Here is a 20051-nt window from a genome sequence, read left to right as displayed (position 1 = left end):
GACGGTGATCTCTGCAGTGCTGGTTGACTGATAATCCTTCGCAACCTCTTGACCGACATCACTCCGTGAGCAACGCTGTATGTCGCATCTCCACCATTGATGGCCTCAATACGTATGGCGCGGGGCTCACATGGCTCTGCTGACAGATTTTAGGCAAGTGACTGACAAGATCATGGCTCTAAGAAAATAGAGTACACTGTGGCCGGGCGCAGTCTGATGCAAGATATGAAATTACAAAAGCTGTGGCGCCTGCAGACGGCATTCGACATGCGTCTTATTGGTAGAGCGTTGTTCGTATGTACAATATGTGGGGTACCCTGTACACGTGTCTATCCGTCAGAGGGCACAAAGATACAGTATTTGTTTTTGAGGCGGAGTGTCTAGGCATTTTTACTGGTAATTCTGGCTGGGATAACCGACAGACTACTTGTGTATCTTACATTGCTTGTCAATCCCGTGCTTTTTTTTTCAGTGACATCTTGTTTGTTATTTAAAGTGTCTTGCCACTGATCAGTTCATGGATGTAGATCTAAACTTTATCTGACTTATGTGTAGCATCCTCAAAGTCGATTGCGCCCACATTTCTTAGCAGCCTATATTTCATATCTATTTCGTCTCCATTATGGATGTTGCGGGCCTTGCAATCGGTATCGTGGGCCTCTACACGGCATGCAGGGACTGTTACGATTTCTTCACCACAGTGAATGCAGCCCAGGCAGAATCCTCAGCTCACCTGCGCGAGTTGGAAATCCAGCAATCAATTCTCAAAGCCTGGGGCTTTCATTGGCAGATTCAAAACGAAGACGGCAGCGACCCAGGACATTCCGATCATGCCAGACGAAAGCGGTCTAAGCTCCATCAATACCTCTTGAGCAATCGATTCAAGGCTGAAGGGGTCTTCAAAACCCTTTCCGCTCTTGCAGATACTCTGTGCAACCGGGAGAAACTCATCAAACGCTATGGCTTCCAGCTTCAACCAACCCAAGCCATCCAGGATGGAACAATATCGACGCATGATGTCCAATTGATCATTTCGGATGCTAAAATTGAGGATGTCGAGCCAGTCCTCAATGAAGTTCGAAACCGCCTCTCGATGCTTAACAAGCTCAAATGGGCTTTGAAAGACAAAGAAAAGTTCAAGAAACTTATCGCCGATTTGAGATCTCATAGCGAGAATCTGTATCGCCTTTGCCCCGAAAATGCATTCGAGTCCATGAACATATATCTCACCATGGAATGCTTGGCCAGGCAGGAGTCGCCAGACGGTCTGAAATGGACTTCAACACTCGCGACAGAGCACGCAAGAGTCGATGAAGAGTCTTTGGTGCGACAGGGATACGAATTGCTGGCTTCGACGGCCACACTGAAAGCATCGGTAAACAAGAACAGAGAAAGAAAGGAGGCGAATGACAGGAGTCTCAGCATCATCGACGAGATAAAACCTGAGATGAGATACCTAGGAAAGGGCCTTGCACTTTTCGAAGAGCAAGTCGTTTACGTCGAGATGCGAGACTATCGTGGACCGCCGCTAGACTTCACCGCAGAGCAAAAACAACGATTGAAGCATCGTCGAAAGCGGGAGCGTTTCTTGTCATTGTCATCCCATAGAAGTTTTGACTTGAGTCAGATCGATCGATACAGCAGCAGCGACGACGACGAGCCGATCGAGAGAGTCAGACCAGCTGATCCTGAGCTTCGTGCTCTTATTAGGAATTTCTTCGACACCTTTCAGGGCGCCAACATGATGAAGAATGTGTATGGTTTGGATATTGTTGGTATGATCGACCACACAGAAGGCGACGACAAAGGTCATTGCAGCATTCTGTACAGGCTCCCCGGCACGATTGGTGTCCAGAGCCGCGAGCGGCCTGCGGAAAATCTGAAGCTTCGAGCACCTGTCACGTTGCAGTCACTCCTTGGAACCAAGCGGAAGAGAGGCATCCGATCTATGCTCGGTGCACGTTTCGAGCTAGCCAGGAAGCTTGTGCGTGCGGTTTGCCTCCTTCACTCCAGTGGCTGGCTGCACAAGAACATACGCGCAGAGTCAGTCATGTTCTTTCCCGAGCATGCAAATACGCTCCAAGAGGATAGGTACGAGGTGAAAGTTGAAATTGATGTCTCCAAGCCCAACCTGATGGGCTACATCTTCTCACGGCCGGACGATATCGTCATTCAAACCATTCAAACAAGTTCGCCACCTGCGCCTGACCCAAAAACAGAAAGACGATACTCACGGATATCATATACTACACAAACTTGGAGTAGTCCGCACGAGGACTCGTCAAATCGTCGAAAATCAACTCCTCGAAGTGCCAGCATATACGGTCGCGATAAGCTAGGGAAGGTAGTCTCAGCTGAGGAGGCAAAGGAGACAAACATCAGTGGCTTCACACTTGACTATTATCAGCATCCTGCGAAGCACGCAGACCCTAAGCGTCTATATCGTCACGCATATGATGTATACTCTCTTGGGATTCTTCTCATTGAAGTTGGCCTATGGAAGAACTTGGAGAACGACAATGACTCAGACTCGGACTCGGACTCCGACTCAGAGTATAGCAAGAGTCCCTATCATGAGGAAGAAGATCATTATGAGCGCAGGCGAAAGATATGTCGAAAGTATCTCAACCGCTTAAGATGGGAATGCGGAGACACTTATGCGGACGTTGTACTTAGTTGTCTTATGATTGATAGCAGTGATGATGAAGTAGCCAAGGCGAGCGAGCGGGAGCTTTGTGGAAGAATTGTGGCTGACTTGGAGAACTGCCAAGCGTAGTTCTGCGAAGATCCTGCGCTTTTGGGATCTACATTCTACTACATATAACTTCTTATAGCTACTCAGCTTTTCCAAGTTGATTTAAGCGTACCATTGGTGAACAGGGCTTTTATGGGTGGCTAAGCGCAAGGGCAGTCCTGCCACTCTCGAGTGCTGATGGCTCACCTGTTGACGCAGCTATCGAATGGAATGAACTGGCGTTTGGATTGCCGCCACAATCCTCTCCCATTGGTGCTGTCGCGTCTATAAATAGTACAGAAGTGCAAGCTTTGGATCCTGTAATTGGTTGTCTGACTTCTGTTCTCTTGGCCGCATGAATTGGCCCAACACACCAGGGAAGATCCCTTCGGCGAATGACTCATTATTCTGCCCAATCAAGTGAGGGACAAGTATTCAGGCCGACCTTTTATCCCGCTTTCAACTGCTATGCCCAAAACGTATAACCTGGACTGAATTACAAAGCTTATCAACCTAACTGTCTCTTCACCATAAAACTTCCTTCACTATTAGGCAAGTTAGGAATAGGACGAAAAGGCTAGCATAACAGCTATCTGAGCCTTAATTAGAATTTCGACTCTATCTGACCCGATCCACGCTCACTTTGCGGTTTCTAAAATGGCATCTCATGGAGTCCAGTTCCATCACTACATCCCTCGTTTCATCCTCAAGCAATTTGCATACACAAATATAGAAACAATGAGGTAGGAGTGTGCTTGACATGCTTTATTACAATCACTTACAGAGTTTTAGTGGCAGATCAGATGGTCTTCTACATGTATTCGACTTACCTAGTAGAAAGTTTCACCTCGGAGAAGTCGGTAAGACTTGTGGTGCACAGAATCTCTACTATAATATGGACGGCAATAACCCGATGAGAATTGAACATCTCTTCAGCAAGTTGGAGTCTAAAACTAGCATGATATTCGCCAAAATCACAACGGCCATAACCAAAGGTTGCGACCACATCGACATCCTGGAGAAGGATATTCATGTTTTGTTTAAGTTCATGAACCTTTCCATGAGACGCTCTATGCAGTACAAAGACGAGCTCAATAATCCTTGCCGCGAGAACGACTTCGTGATCCAGCACCTGCTTGAAGCCTCGAGCGAGAGTGGCCGATCACGAGAGCCGGATCAATTCTGGCTCGAGCACCTGCTCTATCTTCTGGAAACTGACCATGAGGACCTACTTAAAGATGCTGAGAAGACCAACACTATTGGGCCTGAAGACACGTACAAACACTTCGTCGAGAACTACAGTCTACAGATCTGGAGAGCAGCCGATGATTACGAGTTCTTCCTTAACGAAAGGCTGGTTGATTTCGAAGGCGATACTCAATCCGTCCTGGGAACAGAAGTAAAAGGAACACGGATGCAACTTATATGGATGACTACGGATGACATGATCCATCTAATACTTCCAATTAGCCCAGAAGTGGCTATCGTCTTTTGCGATGAGTCACGATGCTGGGAATCCCCTTTCGCCGACATAAAGCATCGACGCAAACAGCCGTACCCCCAGAATAGCCTATTGTCAAAGGCACCACACAAAGATATCATCAATGTCTCTGCGCCACGCACGAAGAGAGGGAGGAAGTCCTGGCCCGCAACGGTGGCGTGGCGGGTAAATATTGGTACCCTGACCCGACCGCATCATCGAATCATTGCGTCGTACTCTCTTAGTCACGCTAAGTCAGTTATCATTGTCCGGAACAGAGCACGATTCGAGAGAGCGGCAAGGGAATTGGAGATGTTCAATAGGGAGAGACAGGAGTGGTGGCACAGTATTGGTATTCGGTCTGGGGATCCTGATGCATCACGGCTAAAGGGAAAAGGAGTCGCACATCCTATAGAGGATCAAAGGAAAAGGGTAGTGGATGAACACATGACTGCGTTCGATGAGGTTATGAAAATCATCCAGAATGCTCGCGACGAACTACAAAGGACGAAGGAAAACGCGCTTAAGTCATGGCTAGCAATTCGCACGTGCGAGGCTATTGCGATTTCTTCATCGGCATCGGACAAGAGATCCTCTTCTTTCCGCATCATGCACCCGGCCCTCAAAGCAGCCTTTGAAACTGCCTATCCACCAAAACATCCGGACCATAGGGACCTTGTCACTATCGACTTTGACGAATTCTTCCACCATGCCATGGGGGATGAGACGTTTGCTCGTCTGTCTATCGAGATCGAGCAGAAGATCAGGGAAATGTTGCACTCAGACACCTTTAAATTTTATCCTGAAACCGCTGGACAGTCCTCTCCACCCCTTACGCCTATTTTGTCTGATCAACGAAACAACGATCTCAACGAGCAGTCTGTCAGCGAGGACGAGATCCTCCAATCTCCATCTGTTGGTTCGGTTTTCAGACTAGCACAGTGCTTTGACGTCCTTCAGTGGATGTTTGATGAACGCCAGGATATCTTAGCAACTTTCGTAAAGAAAATTGCGTTGCCTATGGAAGCCATGCAGGCACGAGTTTTTCGGATTCGTGCAAGGCGAGAATAACCATCAGCGGGCATTGGACTGATATCAAACGTAAATGCGCGTTGACGGAGGCAAACACCTATGATGGCAGTCACTTATTCTGGATTTATCGTGTATGAAAAGGCTCAATCAACTCAGAAAAACTATTTTACCCGGCAATACTATCTATAGGCATAGGCTGATTCGCAGCAACCATTGGTTTTGGCGGCCACTCTCCAGCATCAAACTGGCATTCTAGCGAACGTTGACCATAATAAAGGGGTCTAGTTGCCTCAATCTCATGGTTAAAGTCTATTCACACTTCTGAAGGCAGAGTGACTAGGGCTGAGGTAAATATTTTACTTTTGAGCTGCCATTTGCACTCCATGGATCTGTATATTCCTTATATTGATACCCTCGCACTGGTGATGTTGCCTCTAGGAATGGGAAGGATATGAATGACGCGCCAGCCTGGCTCGTGAGGCGAGATACCGCTGACGGTCGCATGACGCCAATTGCCCACTGTAATAAGAGCATAGTGGTTGAAAGTGGTCATTTGACCGGGATTGTTGCGTCCATCCGGCAGCATACTGTCCCAGCGTCCCCATACAGTCGTTGCATCATGCGATATCACGGCGTATAACCAACCCTGGCATGTCGTCTCGAGTAACATACGGTATGCCAGCTGGGAACGGCAAATCTCAGATAGGGCGTGGGAGATCACCGGGGTTTCCCGCAAAACCTGTTCTGATGTAGAAGCGAGCAGTGCGGACCAGACAGCCGAGGGCTTTTCCAGCCGTTTTGCGTTGTCCCTCGTTTTCTGAGTAAAGGCCGAATCTGATTGCGAGATCAAGACCGGTTTGGGATGTTGACATTAGATTGCCTTCGGCTCTGATGTACCCTTGCCGGAACAGGGCCTTCGGATACGCTGGCGCCTTTCCAAAGGAGACGGACAGTAGAATCCCGCTTGCCATGCAACTACCCACTTCTGTACTGCTTGTCGTCATGATCTGTTTCGTCCCCTTCTCTCCGCGTTGATCGTTATTAAAGAAGCGGTATGATGAGGCTGGGCGGGTCCTTGCTAGTCTTCATGATAGTGACCAGATGACATGTTCGCGGAGCAGGAGCTCTTGCAGATTGGGACACAGCATCAGCTTGAGAGGGACCAAGGTAACCTGGAGTGGTTTCACAGCCCTTGGACTTATGTTCTCTAGAAAGTATGTCCACCGTACTTCAACAGCTTCATTTACCGTAACTATGAGCCAACTCTCATGCTCATCTGTCATCTAGGTATGCCCCTAGTTCTAGAAAACCGTGGTTACCAATCTAATATCACGGTACAGAACTTCCAAAGCGTCTTCTACCAAACAGTTGGCTTCACAGGACATACTTCCCTCATGATCAGCGGTGTTTGTGGCATGATGAAGATTATAGGTCAAGTCATCTATCTACCTTGTCTTCGTCGCTGACAAAACGCCTCGCACTCGCACCCTATGGACTGGATCTATTGTGCTCTGCGTTATGATTCCTATTTGCATGGCTCTCAGCGCAGGAATCGGTTCCTCTAACAATGACAACCAGGCTGGTGCAAGAGGAGCCACTGCGTCTATCTTCCTATACTCGATAAGCTATGCTATCTTCTTCAATGTTATGATCTGGGTGGTTGCCTGTAAGCTTTCCCCCTTCTTAAGGACCAAGGGCATGGCTCTCGCTGTGGCTACCAAGGCGATCGTGGCAGTTGTTTTGTCACAAATCACACCGTTGGCTACTGCTAATGTCAGCTGGGGGTATGTCTACGGAACGCTGAAATGGAATCGATCGGAATAACCGACTATCTGAAGATACAATCTATCTTTTATCCCATCCAACGCCGCGCCCGTCTTGTTCTACTTTTTCTTTCTCCCCGAGACTTTGAGTTATATCAATTGTGCATTCGAAGACCTTAGCTAAATTTCACTAGTCTCGTAGAAGTCTTGAGGAGATAGCGGCCCTGTTCGGGGACGACGTTGTTGTTTCAATTTCCCAACATGACGCGAAGTTTGATCACGCTGCCAAGTTCGATGGGCTAGGGCATCGAGTGGCTCGAACATAAAATCAATGTGGCGTTTTCCAGCATAGAAACAACATGGAGGAGGAGAAAAGCCGACTTGGAATAGATGTTTGCGTAAAGATTTGTTCGCAATGTTGAGGTCATATTATGATAACTTAGAGATATACAGAAAAGTATAGTCTAAATTCATCTAAACAATTTGTCCCATTTCGAAATATTTCTACTGCCTGTCAATGTTACCGAAGGCAGTAGATAGTCCATTCCAAAATCATCCAGTATGTCCATTACATATTTGTCAGCCCTGTCAGCATCCATGGGGCTTAACGTACTGTTAGAGCACTCTAGTATTTGTGGCCAGGTCTTTCCTCCTTCAAGCATCAAAGCTCCACGTAGTTCCATCCATACCAATTCTTTGATTCGGTCATGAAAGCGCTCATTAGGAGCGTAACGGTTCGAGATAGTCGTCATGTCTTTGGTTATGTTGTCCTGGTACACGTCTGCAACAAGTATTACATCGAATCGAGAGCTGATATTGTCTGGTATGTGAAGGCGAGGAATGTCTTGTCCATGCCTTTGTAACGCGTTATTGAATATCTGGTGAGCTGTAGCAATATTGACAGCCACGAGAACGTAGTGACGGTGTGTTTTGGAACTTGAATCAGCCTTGCTCATGACATCGTGGCTAGTTAGGAACTGTAGTAAAAGATTATGTTCCCAATCCTCTGCCTGAAAACTTTTGCTCGTCTGACTCAAGAGATTGTCTTCAGAGAACCCAATAGGATGAAACAAGATTTCCAAGATATCCAAGATATGCGTAATGTAGAAAGAGTGTAGAGCGAGAATGGAAGCTTTAACAGAGGCCTGATAGTTTGCCTCTTTTCTGGCAATCGACTGCAAGTGATGAAGAATACATTCTAGTAGCTTGGAAGGATTGCGGCGCCCGTAACAAAAATACCTAATGGAAATTGTCCGAAGAATGACCGGAACAGCTTCGAGGAATACTGACACAGGATATCTCTCAAGTAGGCTCATCAAGCCTATGACCCAACTTGCAGACTCTAGGCCCCAAATAATTACCGAAGTAATGGCCTCTATCATGTGAATTTCAACAGAGCTCGAGCTGGAAGAGGAATAGGCAAGAGGGGTGTCGTACTTGTAGCCGCTGAATAGCCCAGATGACTGCCACGCTTTCAGGGCATCAAATAGGCCGTGATTGAGTGAGATTTCTCCTGGAGGGTACAATTGATTATCGGTCTTCGCGGCCGGGTATTTTAATATGTTAATTGTAAGGAACGCATCTTTTTCAGCTGAGTCTTTCCTGGACAGGCTATCATCCCAAAACATAAATATGGCTATCTGCAAGAAGCCGTCGTAATCGATATTCCGACTGCACGATATTATCCTGATGTTCATCGGCTTAGTGTGGTAGCTTTCTCTGAGGTAAATGAACCTCGCTCTGATCAAATGAGCAGCAAATAGCTTGGAAGCATGCTGACTTCTCGAAGAGCCAAAGAAGTTAAGGCACTCACGACCGGGCTCTGTGTCCATGACAAAGTCAAAGGCAGTCCTATGAATAAAACCGACTTTTGTCGAGTTGTATTCCAGCAAATGCTTATCTCCAATAAAATCACGACCGAATTTATTGGGAGTCGTGATCACTTGAAGAAGGCCTCGGCATGCCCATTGTAGTTCATTCTCAGCTTTTGAACACCTATCGAGAAGCTCCTCACTTGTGATGAGGCGACCTGCGTTCAATATAGCTTCCATTGACTTATCTTGGGCAGCTGTTGCCATGATCACTAGTGAGGACATTCTTGCGGTATCTGCATTCCAGAAAGTGCTGCCTAGCGATAACCTATCATGGACTTCACGAGCTGCAATAACGAGATTGAAGTAGAGCGAAGCGGTCACTCGAATGCTGCGTAATTGGGCGTCATCTCCAATTCTTCCCCACATGTCAGTGTATAGCGTAGTGAGGTCCGAGGGAGTTTGATTAATTCGCTCTTGAAGCATTTCGATGGTTGCATTGCCTCGTCGGATGGACCGGTTCAATCGGTCTACTACAAGGGCAGCCCACAGGAACACGCCCTCAGCCTTTCTAACAATCTCGTATAGAAGATCATTTCCACCGATATCAAGCCGTTCCCTGACGAAAAGCCTAATGTCGCGATCATTCAACTGGTGAATCCTTAATCGAAAAGAGTCTTTGAAAAAGGAGCAAAATGAACCCTCTTCTCGGCTGGATGCACATAGCTTGATATTATCGACTTTCAGCAGCTTGTGGATGACTTCGGTGCTTGTCCACTCTGGCCAAGGCAGATTCTGTAGCTCCTCAGCCTCATCGAGACCATCGAGGAAGATGCAGAATCCTTCTGAAGAGGCTTGTACTGCCAAGATGAGGGAGGCTGACAGTTCTTCAAGGCTCCAATCTGGATAACTTCTTTTGTGCCGGACAGAGGATTGCGCCTCACACAACCTTCGACAAAGACCAGGTCTGCCGTCCAGGACTTGATGGAGGAGTGATAAAACCATTCCTTCGACGTTACGTTGCATTGTTTGTCCGGGTTTCCAGAAGAAGTGTGTTAGTATCTGGACGTCAGAGTGCCAGACTTTCAGATGCTTGACTGTTGGACGGCTGAAAGCAAGGAACTTCATCAGAGAGCTTTTACCTGAGGCTGGCTTCCCACTGACCCAGAAGACATTCGAGTCTGATTCCAACCACTCCGGGAAACTGTCAAAGGCTGGCTCGTCTGTGCTCTCGGTATCACTATCCTGGGTATCTTTGGATAGCTCACTGTCCGTATCTGACTGATTAGATTTAGATGACGAGCTACAATCCGACTGCAGCTCGCCATTTCGATCGAAGATCCACTTGAAAGTCCCAGGATAGTTATCCGATATCTTGTTCTTCCGACTGTTCATTTCTGGGAACCGCAAACTCGACAGAAGTTGCTCATACTGTTTCTCAAAAGCCTTATCCTGCTCGCGATCCAGCAGCTCTTGACGAATTTGATCGATCGACTGAGACACACTCTGGCAGACTTTGTTCTCCGCCGAAGTTGCACGATTTTCAACCACACTTCTTGTCGTAGCGTGCTCATCTGCGACCCGATTGTTAATAATTGTAAAGACACCTAGGATTAGGTCTGAAACGCTCGTAGAGCCGTGTGCCAGTTGTGAGATGATGTTTTGCAAAGTTGCCTGCAAATGCTGAAAGGATCCCAAGGAGGCGATCTCAGCAGCTTGAGATTGACTGCACAGGTGATCCAGGAGGAGACCATGTAGGAGTTGTTCATATCGCTGTAGGTTCTCCTCGGCATCTTGAAGTTCCTTTCCTCGCCATATCGCTAAAGCGCTTTTCTTTAATGCAGAAATTTTGCCACGAATGCCTTTTTTCGAACCTTCGTCGACATGTAGCTTGGCAAACTGCTGTTGCAGCTCGTCCAAGCAGTCATGCACCTTTTTGCCAACATCAACAATTTTCTGCTGCTCCTTACTCAGTGGCCCCATTTGCGCGGCAGTTTGATTCATCTCATCGAAAGAGGCCTTGGCGTTCTTGAGATATGAGTCCAAATTTGGGTCAGGAGCTCGGCCATCGCGGATGTTGCGATACACGTGGATGGAGTCCTTGGCAAAGGTGAGGATTTGCATCGCGTTGCAGAGAATGCCCACTCCTAAGAGGGCAGCTTCAGCGCCAGACATTGCAGCGTCGTTCTTCGGTTTGAATATGATTACTCGAGAACAGTTGAGCTAAGAGAGAGATGGGGATGAGAAGTTCAGCTGAGCCGCGATGCGGGGTTGCTTGAAAATGAGGCTGCAGGATCAGACTGAGGAAGCAGAAAGCTCGTTGGTCAATGACTGATAGTTGCATATCTGTTATGCAAACACCTTTTCGGAAATTTAATATTATACAACAATATGAGAAAGCTTCCTACGCTGACTTTAGTTGGTATACGGATAATTATGGCTATCAATAATTCACCGTCACGGTAAACAATACTGATATAATGATGAATATCCAGTCGTAAGTTCTCAAATGAGTGCCATTCTCCCCAAGATTCATGTTCTTTTCTTCAGGGTGCAAATAAGCCCATGTTGCTGTACGAACCAACGGTTCGATGTTCGCCACTCAGCCTTGGGATCCTCCAACTTGATAGTATACCTCCTAAGTAACTGCGGCATCACCTTGTGCATTTCCATCAGACTAATGTACTTTCCAATACAAGTTCGCGAGCCTGCGCCAAAAGTCAAAAAACTATTTTCCATCTTGGAGAGCAACCCCGCGTCTGTAGTTAACCAGCGCTCAGGAATGAAGGATTCAGGATCCTTGTACACTCTGGGGTCCGAGTGAAGAACCCATGGGTTGATGCCGACGACTGTGCCTCCAGGAATGAACTGCCCGCATATCTCTGCGCCCTGGGGCGGGACATGCCGCTCCATGAGGAGCCCGACAGAGGGATGCAGCCGCATCGCTTCTTTGATCACAGCTCCCATGTATGGCAGATGACCAGTGGATTCCTTGTATGAGATAGGGTCGCTGAGCTTTCCGCTTTTATTGGCTGTGTCGATCTCTTCTACAACCATTCTCATATTTTCTGGATGTTTGATGAGGAAGTAAACAATTGCTCTGAGAGCGATGGCGGTAGTATCTGAGCCGGCAAATACGTTGGTTGAGAGATGTGTAATAACGTCTCGGGTACTCATCTTGAGCGGATCCCTTTTCTTGACTGCAGCCCACTTTGACAGGAAGTCCCTGCCTCCGTCATCGTTAAGCTCCAGTTCACCGTCCCGTTGGATAGTTGTCCGAGAATTGATGGCCTTTAGGGTGAAGGTCAACACGGCATTCCATGACTCCATGGCTGGAATCAAATACGGAAACAATGGGTTACCCAGAAGAAATGGGTGCATCTCAGGCACCTGCCCACACAAAGCTGCGTAGAAGAGGATACCCTCAATGGTCTCCATCATGCCGTCAACATCTGCACCAGTCTCCAAAAACCCTAGCTTCTGTGCGAAGGTTACTTCACCAACGACGTCGAAAGCGTAATACTGAAGCCACGTGCCTAGATCAATGGGCTTATCTGTCGTGGCCCATTCGTCGAGGCGTGAAGTGAAGAGTTCAGTGCAGGAATCCATTGCCTCTTCGGATCCGAGAAGACTGGTCAAGCTGTAAGCGTGCGCGACCTTTTTCTTCTGCTCTCGATGGTAAAGAGTGTCCCGTGTTGAAAAGAGGTTCATTTGCGGTTTCTTATTCCAAGAAATACTCTGAATAGGGTAGAATGCTGACTGGAGAGTGGATGTCAGTGTAAGGGTGTAGCTAGAGAGGTGAATTCACCAACCTTGGTGAATGCGCCAGTCAATCCATATATGGTTTTGATGGCTGCAGGATCACCAACAGATATAACGTTGGGTGCAATTCTAACAAGCGGGCCGTGCTTTTTGTGTAGTCTTATAGCCGTCTGATGAGATTGACCGTTGTAAACATCGTAGAGTCTCCAAAGTTTTGTCCACTTTGCGAGAGGCGGACCGGGAATACAAGACAGACCAGGCCGATATCTATCGTAAACATAGCTTAGAGCCAAGAGTAAGAAGAACGACCCTAGAACATGATATTGAAGGGAGAAGATGGTTGCTTTCACGATAGAAATATTGACGCTGAGCATTTTATCAGAAGTGGAGCATTAGATGATGAGCTGAAAAGATGATATGAAAGGTTTTATAAATCAGCAAGAGGAGTCGATATAATGCGGAAAATAAAGTCAGAGTGCAAGAACAATGGCGAAGGGGAAGAGGGGTTGTTAAGTGGGTATAAGATATCACAGGGCTGATCGTATCTACGCACCAAACACGACCTTTTTCGGAAGCCAATGCGCAATCTTCCCGATTAGGGGATAATGAAACATGCCGGAGAAAAGGAAACTCGGACTACATATGCATATTCTTGATGACCAATAGCAATAACAATAGATCTGCAAATCTGCTGCTGACTATGCAGCCCAGTCTATGCACAGTGACCTCGCCTGTACCTCTGCCCAATTGCAGAGTTAGCATTAATCACGCAAATGCAATAAGCTTGGATACTTATTGGGTAGGGCGGCTACTCTTGACAACCACTAATCTGTGAGCGCGTGATGCATATCTTTGATACGTCAGAAGTACCGAGCACGAGAGATATGGATGAGGGACCCAAGAGCGTTAGTTTGTGTAAGATTGCCAGCGCGAATCCAATATGTCAAGGTGATACCCTGGTTAATTTATATCTAGAGGTCAAAGTATAAGGGTATTTGGCAAAAACGGAATCATAGCGCCATATGAGCAGCCTTGCTCTACCGCCCGCCAAGCTTGCCAAAGGCCTCCTCCACATTTGCTGGCAGTACATTTGACACTCCAGGCATATACAAATCGATCTTCAGGCCGCTGTCCGTAGCAAGCTTCTCATAAGACTGTTTACTCACATTAATTATCTCCTTGAGAGACGATGCGGGCGGGGTACTTACCTCTTGAACCTCTTCATACTTGGCCAGAACAGGTTTCAAGTCTGATGCAACACCATCAGGAAGGGGTCCACGCTCGTAGATATTGGTGATGATTTTTGCGAATTGGCTGAGGCCTTTGGAAAACTACAAGATTTGAATGTTAGCAGCCGCCAAGTCTATCTTCAAGCTGTTGAGATTTACTGGGCCAATCAAGTCCTGGAGGGCCTTCTTCTTGGTGTCATCACCAGAGCTTTCAATGGCCGATTGGGAGTCGCTCATAGCTTTAAGGGCGTCCTTCAAGTTGATGGCTGCTGTGTTGATACGGGCCTTAAGGTACGGTCAGCTCATGAGTACCATGGGGGCGATGGAAAGGCGGTACCTGTCCAGCTTCTGATTGTGCATCATCTCGTAGCGCAGCACAGAGCTGTGCCACGGCGGATTCAACTGCGCTTAGGTTTTGGAAGATCTGTTTCATTTTTGTGATGATCTAGTGCGACAGAAGACAATTGTTTATGGTAAAAGATGAAAGTCGGTAAGAGGGATAAAGCATTTAATTGATATCAAGCCTGACCTAAAAATGGAAGGGTGGGGCCGGTCAGGCACCGATTTTGTTCGGTAATTAATTATCGCCAGCCTATCGAGATCTCACAAGAATTTTGGTTGATCTGCACCAAGATATTGAGGTGCGAAGGTGCTACAGCTGAACATTGGCGGCCAGAGCGATATACGCTAGTCTCGCCTCATCATTGGATGCATTATTAGGGCGACATAAAAAGCAATTCGCATCATGGCCAAGTGACTGGAGCCCAATCAGCACCGATTGTCTGCTTCTCAAAACTTTCAGCTCTCATTTCGAGCGACCGCATTGGTAAGCGAGTCGGCCGCCCAAGTCAAGCCCTCGCGTCTACCATACCCGTGAACCAGGCTCCTGGGTTTCGGGAGACCTCCATCGATGATGCAATGTCTGTCTCGGCCATCTCTGAGACCCCATGTCTTTCTACTATCCAATGCTTGGGCACAACTCTTGCGACCCATTCTTCTTTTCAAGCCTTTTTTCACAGTAGTTAAAACCATTCCGATATGTCATTCACCTTCTATGCGAGTAACATAGTAGGAACGGAAATACTAGCTGACACACCAACTGAATATATGTTATTGATATTGAGTATTAGTACTGAACTACAGTCATTAGGTCCTGCACCGTTGCCATTGCTCAGTGCGAGTTGACGCGCTCTTCACGCTCTGCCAGGTCTTTTGATTTTCCGCTGCCGTTTTGGTAAGTATCCTCACGGTCTTGGGGAGGCTGATAGGGTTAGCTTTGGTATCTATGTCACGCTGTCGTCAGCATAATAGAACTTTCAGAACAAGTTAGATCAGAAACGTACGTAGACTGCGGTTTAAACACTAAAGTCTTAGGGTGTCGCGCTGGGATGAGCCCTTTCATCCCTCTATTAGTTCTTAATACATGGTAAGCTAATCAAATTGGTTACAATTCAACAGAGCACACATTAACGCTCCATGTAATGTCGTAACCCACCAGCTGATAAGTCGGTCCAGCTTTGATTGAAGTGAGCCATCGCGGATTGATGATGCATCACAGAGCGTCCGAAGTCGAACGAGAGCCTGTAAGGAGGGTCGTGACAGAAAATGATTAGACTCGAGAAAAAGGGAGGAAGTAGTAGGTGTCTTGCTCTGCTTCATACTTTGAGATTGCAATACTGGGAAGTCATATCTCTCGACTCTGTAGTCGGTGGCACCAGCGGAATTGGAGAAGTTACAGCGCAGGAATTCGTTCGATACTCTGTCAGTCCACGAGTCTACCTGTTAGGCGGAAGCCAAGAGTAGGAAGATCTTATAAGAGATGACTTTTGCGCTCTGAACCTGACAAGTGATGTCTGATCTTTACAGTGTGACATTTCAAAGCTACGTAATGTAGACAAACCCTGTAAGCAGATCAAATCATATGAAAAGATTACCACTCTCCTATTTCTCAGCGCCGGCATAAATGGTATCTGTAGATATCTTGAGTTCCTATAATTTCTTATGCTGTAACTAAAAGTGACAAGCTTAACGTAATGCTTTGCCCTTGGCCGTTTCGCCTAATTAGAAAAGTCTGGGAAACGAGAACATCTCATCAAAGGTACAGAATTCAACCGTTCCAAGCTCAAAGCGTGTCTTTATCTTTGGCAGCCAACCTGCGACGGCTTTCTCGAACTCAGCTTGATCCTCGCCTTCCAGCCACCGGATTAGATACGCTATGCTAACGTGAAACGGGTACGTCAGGTGGTTAGGGGCGCGGAACCCGAAGGCGTCAGCGAGCCTGGAGCGCAGTCTTCTCATACGCTTCTCCTCTCTCTCTGTCGCTCCCATGATGTCGAGTGCCATGCCAAACTGACCAAGTTGGAAACCATTAACACGCATCTTGTATGGCGGTGCGAGACCTTCTGCCATCAATGAGAGACCCAGGCTCCTTACGCTCTTGGAAAAGTTCCCCGTGCATTCGTCCAGAGGCAACTTCTCCAAACCCTCTGGCCACATGCCAGGTTCGGCCTCTTCCTGGCGGACCCCGTCGAATACCGTCATGTGCCACGAATCAGGCGGGAGTAGACAGAACCTTTTCGAAAGTGTTGGATGAGAGGCGATGGTGTTGTATACCTCCCAAAGCCCGGGAAGGAGAGGCGATTCCGCTGGGATGTGACAAACAGTCGTATTCCCGGGATAAAGCAGGGGGTTTCCGTCTGGAGAAAACTTGGTGTGTACAGCCGGTGGATAAACTTGGCCGTCAGTCGCCATTGCGGCTACAGAGCCGAAAATCATTTTTGCGTTTTGTGATGTCAAAGTTTGTGTTGAGGCCCTATCAAAGAAGGAAGTAAAGGAAATCTGCTTGACTGCTGTCGGTTCGAGAGCTTCTGGTCTTCGGTTTCTTATAGATCCCACGTGGATGGGATGCCCTCAAGCTGTATCGTAAAGCAGTCTTGTGGGCCCTTCTGATGTCTACCGCTATCTTCATGGAAGGCTATGGCACAATGCTCATCGGCAATATGTTCGGCTTGCCTGAGTTCCGGAAGCGCTACGGGCGGCCTGCCAAAGACGACACTTATCAGATCCCGGCTCCTTGGAAGGCTGGTCTCACCAACGGCAGTGCATGTGTCCAATTGGTTGGTCTATTGGTGTCTGGTTACATGACCGAGAGGTTCGGCTTCCACAAGACCATGGCTCTTGACCAAAGTGCCAGTGCTGCCTTTATCTTTTTTCCCTTCTTCGCTCCTAGCAACAGATCGCATTCAAGCCTAACCCGGGGAAGGGCGGCATTGACGGTATCAAGTAGTCCAATAACCCGTTGATCTAAACACGAAAGGGTGTTTACTGGATTAGTGCGGATCAGCGAAGACACGAGAAGCAGGTTAAGTAACGTACTATCTATAATCAGTCATGGTTGTTGAATAGAATGCTGTAGACTATAAATGATCTGATCTGACCTCTGTCTATATCAAGAGATATAACATTATCCATTCTTTGAACGAAACGTGATGTAATAGTAGTAACTACCAATGTTTCACCGCCACGGTAAATGATGATGATTTAGTGTTGCCAACCACCGAGTACGAGACATTCACTACTTGTTTGCCTTGTCTGCGCGGGTCAAAGCCAGAGATCGAAAAGCCGCCATAGCCTTCAAATAATTCATCATCTGTGATACCGTCCGAGTACCGCGCAGATACAACCATGCCCTCGAGGTCGAGAGACTCGCCGATTCTGTAGACACGCTTCTTGGGGGGAATTATCTGAATAGAGCGTAAATTTGCTCCGCGAAGTGCTGCATGCTCAGCGGTTGTGAGGGACCAGACATGGCCATGCCGAATGACTCCAAGTGACTGATCGTAGTCAGGCTTCAGCGTCCAGTTGATTGGCTGCCAGTTTGGCTTTCCAACATCCGCAGTCCAGTAAGGCTGGTACTGCTGTTCCATGAATTCTCCTGAAGGTGAGCCAGCCCATTTTTGGTCTGCGTACATGTAGTAACCTTTACCACGAGAATCATGGAGGTTTGCTTTGAAGACAAGCGGACCCTCGGCGTACGTGGTGTTCATTGTGCGATGGGTGATGCACGTTGCAATGAGCTCCCATTCATCTGGCTGGGCGAGGATGGATCGTGCTCTCTCTTGGTAGAGATCTTCTGAATCACATGGTAGTCCATACCAAGTAAGATTTACTCCTGTGGAATTGCGGTCGGAAACTATGCGTTGGTAGTATCCTTTGCCGTCCGGTATGATGACTGGATCCAGCGTCCCGTGCCCAGTTCGCGCTGTCATCACTTTTGCAGGGCTAAAGTTGATGAAATCCCGAGTCGTTGAATACAACGTTTGCCCTCCGGTCAACGGATAACGTCCATTAGGATCGCTTTTGTCACTAGAGTAGTGCGTCCCTTTTGGATACATGCTCGAAGTCCAAAAGACAACAAATTCCCCAATCTCGGGATCCCAGATAGCCTCTGGAGCATATGTCATTCCAGCTTCCTCTGGTGACACAAGGATATGCCGTTGTTGCGACCAGTTTCGCAGGTCATCGGATTCCCAAACCTCGATGTAGCGACTCGCACCACTTTGAGCCCAGTCCCAGCCCTTCCATCCATACTCCACCGCGTCAACATTGAGATCAGTCGCAATGAGGAAGAATCTATCGCCCTCTGGTATACGTACAACCACGGGATCTCGGGTGCCATGCATGCCTTTGGTAGAGTTGAGGACAGCTTTACCACTATTGGTGGCCAGCCAGGCCGTCGGATTGTTGCCCATGCTCGTTGCGAAATATACTTGCTGACCTATGTTGGAATTGGACCTTGCGAAGTTTGTCATGGCGTAACGGGATAACTGGGCAAGGTCAACAGATGGTTGCACCTTGACCGGGAATTGGCGACAAAGCGGCCGATAGCCGCCACCTTCGAGGCAAGCAGTCAAATGGACCGTGACAGCATCAGAGCCAACGGCTGGTCTCTTGACGGCACCCGAGGCAATTCTTCCACGAGGCTCATCCGACACCATATCTGGATGGGACGATTTCCAATGTATGTTTACACCTGGGTACGCCGGGAGTTCGGTTGGGAGATACAGATAGCCACGCACATTATCGGCATTGGGGATAACAATGGCGTCTAGTACCTTTGTGCCAGGCTCAGATGGATCAATGGTAATGCACAAGCAAGATACAAGAAGATTTGTGAGTACTAAAGCGCTTCGGATGTTGGTGACGTGGAGAGCCATGTTCCTCAGATAACACATTTGTGATAGTTGGAGCCAGTAGTAACTTGTAGGACGGTCGGGTAGCACGACCTACGCAATATACTCTCATCTCAAGGGGCGGTTCTTCATGACGCAATGAGGAAAGAAGTCTTTCAAGCTGCGGCAATAATGCCGATCTTGCCACAACTTCGGCAAATAACTTTTTTCTGATCTGTGACAATCGGGGATTTATCCTGCGGGGCTTGGATAAATCCTGTAATATTTACCCAAAGGCTAAGTACCCGGTAGAAATCAGCATTGTTATCCAGGCAAAAAGTCAACTGTCACTATCACCTTAAAGGGGGAAGTAAAACTCAGGACCTTAATGCTAAATAATAGGAAGACTTGGGTTAATGTAGTACCAATTTAGCATAAGCTTAGAAGATCTTTTATATAGTTTATTGTAATATCTCAAGTCCTGATAGTTTCTTGCTCCCAAAGGACACTTTACGGTGAGCAGCTGGCTCATGCCTCTGGAAGTTTGCGCTGTTCCGGAGAGAATGCCGAGGTGACTAAGCGGCTGTTCTTTGAGAAAACAATATCAATGGGGAGTAAGAACAGGATCTTATGTTGATCATTGGCTCGGCTGTTTGCTGCATCTTGTGTTTGCCAGGTCTCTTAGTTACTCCCCGCATACCCCGCATTCTCCTTTAATCCACTTGCAGAAAAGCCTCTGGATTGTTTGTCCACTGAAAGGATTCAGATTGTTCCCGGCTATACACATGATCTACCGCAAATTCAAATTGCACCAATTAAGAGGCCATCTTTCAAGGGTATTCGACGATCTCATGCAGAACAAATCAGGAAGCCAGTCATGCCATGTGGGTTATCCTACGAGTTAGCATATTAGGCTGAATTAGTCTTGTGGGTGCCTTGTCTGGCTCTTCGAATTTACTCAAGCGTCATGTCTTGCCTCAAGAGTACCTCAGAAACAGGTCTATAATATCCCTCTCTAGTCATGCCGTGAAGTCATACAAGCTGCGTGTAATACATGCCAGCTATAAAC

General features: G+C 47.4%; 9 protein-coding genes across 9 annotated transcripts; 4 read left to right on the top strand and 5 right to left on the bottom strand.

The window, feature by feature from the left end:
- Positions 1–622: 622 nt before the first annotated feature.
- Positions 623–2776, top strand: J7337_006256 (uncharacterized protein; the record flags this gene model as incomplete). Its single annotated transcript, XM_044823920.1, has 2 exons — positions 623–2043; positions 2092–2776. 2 exons carry the CDS (start codon positions 623–625, stop codon positions 2774–2776), a joined length of 2106 nt encoding a protein of 701 aa, XP_044682411.1.
- An 853-nt stretch (positions 2777–3629) lies between these two features.
- On the top strand, positions 3630–5285 carry J7337_006255 (uncharacterized protein; the record flags this gene model as incomplete). Its single annotated transcript, XM_044823919.1, has 1 exon — positions 3630–5285. The coding sequence occupies one exon, from the start codon at positions 3630–3632 to the stop codon at positions 5283–5285; it is 1656 nt and encodes a 551-aa protein (XP_044682410.1).
- Positions 5286–6535: 1250 nt separating this feature from the next.
- J7337_006254 (uncharacterized protein) lies at positions 6536–7070 on the top strand (the record flags this gene model as incomplete). The annotated part of the gene is made up of 2 exons (XM_044823918.1): positions 6536–6652; positions 6678–7070. The coding sequence occupies 2 exons, from the start codon at positions 6536–6538 to the stop codon at positions 7068–7070; spliced, it is 510 nt and encodes a 169-aa protein (XP_044682409.1).
- Positions 7071–8702: 1632 nt separating this feature from the next.
- On the bottom strand, positions 8703–10995 carry J7337_006253 (uncharacterized protein; the record flags this gene model as incomplete). Its single annotated transcript, XM_044823917.1, has 2 exons — positions 8703–8749; positions 8790–10995. 2 exons carry the CDS (start codon positions 10993–10995, stop codon positions 8703–8705), a joined length of 2253 nt encoding a protein of 750 aa, XP_044682408.1.
- Positions 10996–11352: 357 nt separating this feature from the next.
- On the bottom strand, positions 11353–12531 carry J7337_006252 (uncharacterized protein; the record flags this gene model as incomplete). The annotated part of the gene is made up of 1 exon (XM_044823916.1): positions 11353–12531. One exon carries the CDS (start codon positions 12529–12531, stop codon positions 11353–11355), a length of 1179 nt encoding a protein of 392 aa, XP_044682407.1.
- Positions 12532–13619: 1088 nt separating this feature from the next.
- On the bottom strand, positions 13620–14244 carry J7337_006251 (uncharacterized protein; the record flags this gene model as incomplete). Its single annotated transcript, XM_044823915.1, has 4 exons — positions 13620–13736; positions 13791–13913; positions 13971–14096; positions 14149–14244. 4 exons carry the CDS (start codon positions 14242–14244, stop codon positions 13620–13622), a joined length of 462 nt encoding a protein of 153 aa, XP_044682406.1.
- A 1628-nt stretch (positions 14245–15872) lies between these two features.
- J7337_006250 (uncharacterized protein) lies at positions 15873–16352 on the bottom strand (the record flags this gene model as incomplete). Its single annotated transcript, XM_044823914.1, has 1 exon — positions 15873–16352. One exon carries the CDS (start codon positions 16350–16352, stop codon positions 15873–15875), a length of 480 nt encoding a protein of 159 aa, XP_044682405.1.
- Positions 16353–16759: 407 nt separating this feature from the next.
- On the top strand, positions 16760–17097 carry J7337_006249 (uncharacterized protein; the record flags this gene model as incomplete). The annotated part of the gene is made up of 2 exons (XM_044823913.1): positions 16760–16927; positions 17041–17097. 2 exons carry the CDS (start codon positions 16760–16762, stop codon positions 17095–17097), a joined length of 225 nt encoding a protein of 74 aa, XP_044682404.1.
- A 217-nt stretch (positions 17098–17314) lies between these two features.
- On the bottom strand, positions 17315–18808 carry J7337_006248 (uncharacterized protein; the record flags this gene model as incomplete). The annotated part of the gene is made up of 1 exon (XM_044823912.1): positions 17315–18808. The coding sequence occupies one exon, from the start codon at positions 18806–18808 to the stop codon at positions 17315–17317; it is 1494 nt and encodes a 497-aa protein (XP_044682403.1).
- Between the last annotated feature and the right edge of the window lie 1243 nt (positions 18809–20051).

This window comes from Fusarium musae, chromosome 4 (genome assembly GCF_019915245.1).
Source record: "Fusarium musae strain F31 chromosome 4, whole genome shotgun sequence".
Taxonomy (NCBI): Eukaryota; Fungi; Ascomycota; class Sordariomycetes; order Hypocreales; family Nectriaceae; genus Fusarium; species Fusarium musae.
This window is presented reverse-complemented; position numbering and strand designations above follow the sequence as displayed.